The sequence below is a fragment of the Sylvia atricapilla genome, chromosome 3, assembly GCF_009819655.1.
Source record: "Sylvia atricapilla isolate bSylAtr1 chromosome 3, bSylAtr1.pri, whole genome shotgun sequence".
NCBI lineage: Eukaryota > Metazoa > Chordata > Aves > Passeriformes > Sylviidae > Sylvia > Sylvia atricapilla.
Window position 1 is genome coordinate 24007971 of NC_089142.1, and position 9547 is coordinate 24017517.

The 9547-nt window shown below is 35.4% G+C and overlaps 1 protein-coding gene across 1 annotated transcript in view; it reads left to right on the forward strand.

The window, feature by feature from the left end:
• FAM83B (family with sequence similarity 83 member B) overlaps positions 1 to 9164 on the forward strand; it is a 45308-nt gene extending 36144 nt beyond the window's left edge. Inside the window, exons 3-4 of the mRNA XM_066314954.1 lie at positions 3520 to 3644; positions 5714 to 9164. Coding sequence (XP_066171051.1) covers positions 3520 to 3644; positions 5714 to 8078 — 2490 coding nt within the window. The 3' untranslated portion in view covers positions 8079 to 9164. The remainder of the gene's footprint in view (positions 1 to 3519; positions 3645 to 5713) is intronic.
• The last annotated feature ends 383 nt before the right edge of the window (positions 9165 to 9547 follow it).

Sequence of the window (9547 nt, forward strand, 5' to 3'; positions counted from 1 at the left end):
TTTGGGATTTGGGGTGATTAATAAAAGTGTGCATTCCTGGCACCTTAATTAGAGGGTTTGAATCTGGTGAAGAATGCTGGGTGAACTGTGCAGGAAAAGGAAGTTATGTGAGAAAGGTGAGCATGATCTCACTTGTCATGTTCCAATCTGGTAATGGATGACCTACCAAGGTAGGAAAAGAGTTCAGAATCAGGGAATAGGGATGGAAAAGCTACAGGAGGAAAAAATACTGAAGAGAAAGTAACCAAAAAGGAGAACAGGGTGACTACAGTGGTTATAATTTTTTTAAACACCCTCAGCAATTTAATTTAATTTTATTCCTATTTAAATTTATGCCGATTTAAAGTTATATTTCAGTTGATGTGTACTTAAGGCAAAGCTTTTTTTTTGTGTGTGTGTGTGTGTAGTATGGTAATTTGCAAACCATTAGACTTGGTTGTGCCTCCAGCATTGATTCCCAAATGATATTCTGTCCAATACTGATCAGACCTTATCTAAGTAAGATTTAATGTGTTCAACTGGTATGTCTTTAGGCCAACATTACTTCTTATGGGTACTTGAAAAGGTATAAGCTGCTCTCAAGTTACCTTTTTCAAATTATAATGACATAAATATGATTAAATATAATTAAATATAAGTCTGAAATACACATATAATTATGAGGTGTATAGAACTGGGTAAAACAGTCATTAAAGTAAATGCAAATTTCATTACTAATTCACAAGATTTTATTAAAATAAGGGGTTACTATTATAGTTATCTTTAGAAAAGATAAATTTCAGTATTTTCTTCTTTTTCAGGAATTACTATTTCTATTGTGTTTATCTTTCAAATAGAAGCTTTTAATGTAATTAGGTAAAGCTTGAATAGCTGCTAGTGAAAAAATTATTTTCTTCAGTAGACTTGTTCAAATTTCAACAAAATCACTTTGGAAAACCACAAAAATCGACCTACATCAATAAGAAAATTTCTAGTTGGAATGCAGAAAACTTAAAGATAGAACATTAGATTGGCAAAGGTAATTAGCAGCTAGAGATGCAAATTTATGTTAACCTGGCATTCAGTAATGCAAATTGGGTTGTTATTAATTGTTTTGTAGCTGTTTCTGAAAATAAACCTAAGTATCTACCTGTATTTTTGCTTTTAAATTTTTTACCTTTTTAAATTTTACAGCACTTGTAAATAATACTGCTTTTATTTATCTAATTAAGAGATAACTTTATATTTTATGTTTGCCAGACATATTTTATATTTGCTAGACATACAGCTCACAAACAAAAGTTCTTAAATGCTGTCTTTGTACATTTTAACTGAGTTGAGTTTGTGTTCAAAGCTCGACAAAAATGAAAAGCAAAATCTCATCTAATGGTGAAAGGAATTTAAAGAACTTTGATAGCTTGAGTTAAACTCTAATTCTCCAACTCAGCAGCTTTTAAGTGTAACTCTTGCTTCTGTGGTTTGATTTTTCATTTGATAAAAGTTTCAAGATACCGACACTGAAATATACACTGATTTAGAATGCATATGTTATTTGGAAACATGCTTTCATGTCATGGATATTTTCTCCTAATTTTTTTAATTTCCTGTTTGGAAAAATCAAGTTTATTGGACTGTGATAGATACTATCCTTAAACCTCCTACAAACTCTATCTACTAGAACTTCATATGTTTTAGGCAAATCTAGAAGTCCTCCCATAGATAATGAAGTCTTATGTCACTGTATTGCAAACTCAGTCATACTTTACAGTCTGGAATTTTAAATGAATTTGTAAGTTTGAACATCTATACAGCTTCCTGAGGATGGGGGTTAAAGGAGATGCTGGTCTCTTCCCCCTGGTATCCAGTGGCGGGATCCATGGGAATGGTTCAGCCCACCACAGGAGATTCAGAGTGGACATCAGGAAGCATTTCTTTACTGAGTGAGATGTTAAAACACTGGAACAGGCTTCCTAGGGAAGTGATCAATGCTCCAAGCCTGTCAGTGCTTGAGAGGCATTTGGAAAACGCCCTTAATAATTTGCTTTAACTTTTGGTCAGTCCTGAATTTGTCAGTTAATTTGACTAGATGATTACTGCACATCCTTTCCATCTAAATAATCCTCTCCCATCCCATCCCATCCCATCCCATCCCATCCCATCCCATCCCATCCCATCCCATCCCATCCTTTCCTATCTATTTAATCCTCCTGATTTTGCTGGATTTACCATGTACACAGTCTTTTCCATTTGTTTTGTGAACAGCCCTTCCACGTATAGCTGACCTTTACAGAGCACATCTGCTGTGATCTGCAGCCTGTCCTTCTAGTAGTCCTGTGAAGCATCACATTCCTGTCTATCCACAGGTCTTACATTCCACCTTTTCCATATGTACAGAGTATGTAATAATTGTGTAGATTCTTGTTTTTTACTGCCAGTGCAAAATATGGATTTTACTCCCACTGGAAAACTTAAGGTTGCTAGAAAAACTATTCCACTATTCCAAGGCTAGAAACTACAATAAATATTGTAATCATTCATAGTTATATTCCAAGCTGCTTGTCATAGTTAGATGTATCTTGTAACTTGTCATAGTTACTTGAGGTAGATACTTGTAAGTTGGTTTGCATTGAATATAAATTTTAGTTTTTCTATAAATAAGCACCTTTTGTATAATAATTTCTGTTAAATGCACCTTTTCTTCTACATCCCCATAAGAAATTCTTGGAAATCATTATTATCATACAGTCCATAAGTTGTAGTAACAACTTCTTTCAAATTTTCTATTTCCATGAGCATAAAAAACCAAGTGACAGTAGAGAGAGGAAAATCACAAAATGCTGACTTAGTTGAATCTGTTTCATCGGTAGTCTGGGATAAAATTTGACCACGTTTTTGAGATCTGATGTGGAAAGTTTCTCAAGGGCTATTTACTGAGTTTCCATGAATAAAACATAAAGCTTAATAGAATTCAAAATTAACTGCTCTATTGAATTCTTACTACCTATGCAAGTTGTGTTGGTGTCTCTGAATTTGAAAATGTGATTGATCTCATGGTGCAAAGCTGATAGATAAATGTTATTGGTAGTGAAACTGCAAGGGATTCTGGTGTCAAGTGGTATTATTTAGTGGGTCATCTCAGAATAGAGTATATGTATTTGTAGACAAAACAGCCTTGTTCAATTGAAATAAAAACGATCCTGCTCTTTTAAGTGTTCTCTATGGTTAGCTGAGATACTTGGAAATATTGTAAACATGTGCATCAGCTGATGGAAAGATTTTTTTTTTTTGCAGTACAAAACCTCTTTCCCTTGTTGCAGATATCTTCTGCCAGAGCCTCTTTTCTGAAGTGGTGGCTATGGAAAAGTGGAATTTCATTTTCTGTGGCCTCAGCAATAACTTTGATCAGAAATTCATTCCCTGCAGAATTTATTAATATGCAATAATGTAACTTTTCTCCTACTGTTCCTCTGAATTTTACGCCCCTGGATGCTAAACATGGAACATAGTAGACAAAATAAAATGTTTTGATTTTTTTTTCAGAATATGAGGGTGCGGACAGTGAAAGGACAAGATTACTATTCTAAAACAGGAGCAAAATTCTATGGAAAAATGGAACAAAAATTTATTCTTGTTGACTGTAAGAAAGTCATATATGGTTCTTACAGGTAAGATCAATCACTGAAGTGTCTACAGCAAGCCTGTCATCTCAGTACTGCTGCTATAACAAATTTGGGGATTTTGCATTTGTGAAAGTTCCTCTAGGGAATCACATGTGTAAATTTAAGTATGTTTTCTGTAATTTAAGAAGTTTTCATAGATACTTATTTCTAACTAGCCTAAGAAATCCAATGATCATATTTCACAGATAAGAAATAAATGTTTTGATACAGCTGGAGGTTTGCTAAAAAGAAAAAAAAAATCCTGATCTGTCTTACAGTGTCTGAATTACTCTTGTTTGGAGTGAATGTTTACCCTTCACTCCAGAGAAGTGTCAAAATTATTTCATAAGCTATCTTGGATAGTTCCTCCATGTTATAATCTTCTAAAGCTAACACTAGAGATTGATTCTGTGGCTCTCTAATATAGGATGGTCAAATTCAAAATTGCCCATGTTTCTCTCTATGTTTGGTTAAGTTTCTGTGTTCTGTTTTCCTTTTTATTTCCACTGTGTGTGTGTGCAAAACAGACTGGAAGAACTTACAGCCTTGCAGAACTGGAAAAAACCTAAGTTAAAGCAGAGACAGTCTTAACTCACATTATTAAATATTTTCCTTCTTTTCATGCTACACTTTTCTCCTTTGCCCAAGTGAGTTAGTTTCTGCCAGCATAGTGCCTGGGTGCCAGATCCACAGCCACTGCCTTTCATAGATTTCTACCACTGTAAGCTTTTGAAAATCTGACCTTTTATTTCCTCCAAGACTCAGCCAGCCCTAAATTCAGACTGACGCGTGTAAATGGTAGTGAGGTAAGTGACAAGTTCATAAATGACTCAGGGTAAGAGACTGCAGGGAGAGCCTGCATGCTTTGACAACTACACACAGTGTCATAGTCTGTGAGAACAGGATAGGTTTTTTTCTTTCCGATTGGAAAAACAACACTGCTTGAACACCTTGCACCACAGAGGCTGGAATCATCAATTTCTGTAGAAATTAGGCCTTCTTTGTAAAAGAATCTAGTGATTTGTAACAGGAAAAACAAGTCTTTCTGAACTCTGTCACTGAACTCAATTTAAAGTTCAGGGGTTTTTAAAAATATTATATATTATTCTTAATTGTGAGAATTAATAGGAAAAAACTTACACAGCACAATTTGATTTAATCTTGGTACACTATAAGTACACTGAAAAATACGAAAGCAGCAAAAACCCCTTAGTCAGTAAGCTATTTTTGTGAACAAAACTAACCTGTTTTCTAACATCCAGATGAAAAATGCAAATAAATAAATTCTTTTTTTTTTTTTATGAAAGTAGAATTTCAAAACAAATTTTTTCTTTGTTATAATCTACAAATTGTATGTTTTTTACTCCATGATATTAATCTTGTTGCAGCATCCTTAATGTACATGTTAATTTATTTAATCTTATTTTGTCACTGTAAATTAATTGCAGCTACTTAGCTTTGAGCATGTGTTCTGTTTTACAGCAGAAAAGAGAAAAAGCATTATCAACGCATTATCATTGCTATTAAAAGAAATTTTCTTACCCAATGCAGTGTGTGTATTAGAAAATGTAAACTTTTTTCAAATTCTGAAAATGCATCTTTTTGAAAATGTTTAGATTGAAGTACTCTCAAAATTGCTCATGCAGTCCTGCATGTTGCTTCAAATGTATTTTTTCACAACATAATCACACAGTAACATTCTCTTACTGAGGAGTTAATACAGTGGGTATAGATTAGTCCTGCCATAGACATTGTAGAAGTGATTTTTTTCCATTAAGTGTTTTTACTTTACTGTTCTACATTTGTGAATCCTTTTTTAGAATACATTTATAAGGTCAATTATATAGATTTATTCCTGCTCTCACTGTAATCAGTGGAAAACCTCCATCTGAATTTAACTGGTGTTACATTCGACCTTCTGAGTCCAAATTACATGAATCATGTCCTAGACTTATTTATTTAGAAGATATTTTTACAAATCCAAAGTTTGTGTAAAAGCTTTCTTATCAAGAAAGACTAGTGTAGTACTTTAGCTCAAAAGTACTGTATCTAATGGTCATTTGTTCTTCTTTCAGCTTTATGTGGTCATTTGAAAAAACCAACCTCAGTATGGTTCAAGTTATCACAGGACAGCTTGTTGAATCCTTTGATGAAGAGTTCAGGACACTGTATGCTCGTTCTTCTGTTCCTAGCTCATTTGCTCCAGAATTAGTGCGGGTAAACAGTCGCAAGACGCTGTGGGATAATGATACATACCAGCATTCAGTGTCTTCCTTGGCTTCAGTTTCTAGCCAAAGAAACCTTTTTGGTAGGCAAGACAATGTTCTCAAGATGGATCCTGTTTGGAAATCTCGTGGAAGATACGCAGTAAATGAAATAGATAAATATGGCTTGAGAAATCAAGCCTATAATAAGCAACCATTTAATCCAGGTTTTAATGTTCAAAATCCAATCCAGCAGTATCAACCTAGTGAAAAAAATGAGCACTGGAAGAGGCATAGTTATGCTGGGGAAAAGCCAGAAAGGACACCTTACTTATTGCTCAACAGAGCTGTTAACCGAGCAAACAATCTACCAAATACTTGGAAAATGCCATCTGATAGCCTTAGTATTGTGTCTTCATTACGAGGAGGATATGCAAGTAACTACAATATTCCCCAGCAAAGTTTTGCTGATCAGTTCTCACGACCAAAGGTAAATCTTGCGGAGAGAAATTCAATTGTACGGAGGTCTTTCAATGGGACAGATAATCATATCCGCCACCTGCAGCAGAGGATGCCAACCCTTGAGCACACAACAAAATCATTTCTGCGTAACTGGCGAATAAAGTCATATTTGAATGATCAGTCAGATTATCCAGTAGAGTCAAATGGCTCAGCCTTGGGTGACAGATATGACGGCTATGACACAGCTGAAAATATTAAAGCTCATGCACTGTACTCTCATTCTCGCTTGCGATCGTCACTGGTGTTCCAGCCAACCTTACCGGAACAGCAGGAAGTAAGCAGCTGTGCAAGTTCTTCAAATTCAACTATAATTGGGTCAGAGGGAAGTGCAACACCTAAAGGGACATCTAACCATGCTCCAAGTGTGGAAAATGGAACAGGTAATATTTCAGAGGAGCTAAGCACAAACTTTCCTCTCAAATCAGATGCACCAAAAGCCCAAAGAATTCAGATTTCAGATGACACAAAATCTGGTGTAAATTCAAATGCAGCTGGTGACTCATCACTGTATTTATACACAACACTCTGTACAGACAAACATGCAGAAAATTTGAAGAACCTTCAAAATGAAAATATGCTCAAAAGGAGAAGTTTTCCCATGTTTAATTCCAAGTCCATATTGGATCCTGGTACCAACAAACATGCATCCAATTATGTTTACAGCACATTGACTAGGCATAGACTTAAGCAGCCAATTAGTCCAAAACTTCCAGAAGACATGCTGAAGAGTGCTAAAAGTTTGCATAGTGTGACCAACCACTTGCCACAGGAGGAAAAGGAGCTGAAAGGAGAGCTAAAGAGCCCAACTGCTAGCAAGGCAATCTCCATGGCAGCTCTCACTGAAGCTAGCAGGGAGGAGTCTAGTAAGGATTGCACATCGAAGAAAGAAAGTAAGAGTTCCCCAAGTTTTCTGAAGAAAGGATCCCAGAAATTGCGGTCACTTCTTAATCTCACACCAGACAAGAAGGAAAACTTGTCAAAAAACAAAGGTCCTGCCTTTTACAGAATGTGCAGTAGTTCTGACACGTTGGTTTCTGAAGATGAGAATCAAAAACCAAAGATTTCTGAAAATAAATCTTCCCCAACAGATTCTTCCCCAAGGAGAAAAAGAAATTCGTCATCAAATTCTCAAGGTAGTTTGAACAAAAGTAAAGAAGATGTCACTGGGAGTCCAACAAAGTCTCCAAAGTCTCCGAAGTCACCAAAATCTCCAAAACCTCCATCTGATGAGAGCAATAAAAAGTGTCCTCTCTTATGTCCCCTTGAAAGTAAGTTCATAGAAACTGCAGGAGATCCATCTACTCCAAGATTTAATACAGAACAGATTCAGTATCAAGATGCAAGGGAAATCTCCACAAATGCTACTTCTGAAAGTGTGCCTGTTCTTGCTCTCCAAAGAGCAAGCTCAGTGACACCACAGCTGGCAGGCTCAAAGCATCAGGAAGAGCTGAGATCTCGTTTGAGTGAAAGGCGTGTTTATAGTCGCTTTGAGCCATTCTGTAAGATGGAAAATGCCAGCCAGCCTGCAGGAAATGCAGCCAACAGCAGTTCACATCTATCAGATATCAAAAGCAAGACCTTAGGGAATAATTACGGCAGGAGTAATCACATGGTCACCTACAACTCAACTGCTTACCACCCATTGCAGCCTAATGAAAACAAGCTGAGAGGATTTATGCAAAAGTTTGGGAACTTACTACACAAAAACAAGTAACATCATAATTTTGTTGGTTATATTGAAATACAGCAAGACTGGCAAAGCTGGATGTAGTCTTACCTGGACAAAGACACATGGCTAACTTCTGTAGAATTTACTTGGATTTCTTCTTGGGTCTAGGACATTGGAATGAATGTACATATTTTAAAAAATAATTATTCTAAAATTGTTATACTTAAATCTTTTCAGAAATTCGGTGTCCAGAAAATGTCTCAAGGAAGTTGTTTATAGTGTTGATATTGTAAGATTAATTTTATACATTTTCCTTGTGAAGAAAATACATTTTAGCATATGGCAAGATTAATAAACATGGGGTAAAAAAGATGGGGGATGTTTTTAAACTGCAGATAATACTGTTTTCAAAGATTTGCCCTTCAAAAATATGATAGCACTAGCAATAGTAAATTGTATTTTTTCAGCATTTCTGTACACTTTCAAATTATAAACACAAATGTTAATGCATTGCATGTTACTTATCTTTAATTTTTGGAAACCTCTTTTAGGTTAATAATTTACCCCATAGCATCTATTGAACTGTTTGGGCAGTAAGATCTATCTTACTTTCTTGAATTCTCTGTGTAATATTATATTTTTCTGAAGTATTTGGCATAGAGATTTGAAAGTGACCTTATTCTGAGTTTTCATGGACTTGTTTACATGGTTAAACTAGTGTGAATGTAGAATGAGCATTAAAAAAACTATTTATAAAAAAGGTGCCTTGAACATAACCTACAACTAGTTTAAATTTCAGTGGGTTAATTACATTTGTACAGCATGCCAGTATTCTGTAATGTCTTTGTTAAAAAAGCTTTTTCATTACATTTTTCTATTTGGTGTTAAAAAATAAATTCTGTGGATTTCCATTTCTCAGGTAAGTTTTTGAGTTTCACAGTCTGAAATAGTCTGTTTCAAATGTTGTCAGATATTTCTGTAACTATGGCTTTAATGGCCTTAATGTGAGGATAACTATTATAAGCCTGCAAGAAATTTGGCAGCTAATAGTGAGATCTGTAAAAATCCCCACATCAAATGATTACACACCTTTCCTAAGACAAAGAAAGTATCGGTGAAGGGTGATAGTAAAAAGTGAAGGGATTGAGGCACCTAACTGCAGTCTAAGGGACACACTTGGTTTGTCTGAGCCTCTGTATCATAAAAAATTCCTCAATAATAAGTGATTACAGGTTAGTGCTTACAAAAAGCATCACAGGTGTGGTGATGTGTTTGGGCAGCAGCATGACATCCACTTCTCATCTGCAGTGCTCAGCCAGAGCATTCAACTGGCTTATCCTGTCCTGGATGTGAAGTTTATGTCTTAGAAGGACTCCATAACCATTTAGCTGTAAGATATTCTGTGACAGTTTTGTTACAAATGCAGATTTTTTTTTTTTTTTTTTAATTTCACTGTTGAGAGCTTAGAATTCTTATACAGATCTTTGTGTTTCAGGAGAGAGTTTTAGGAGACA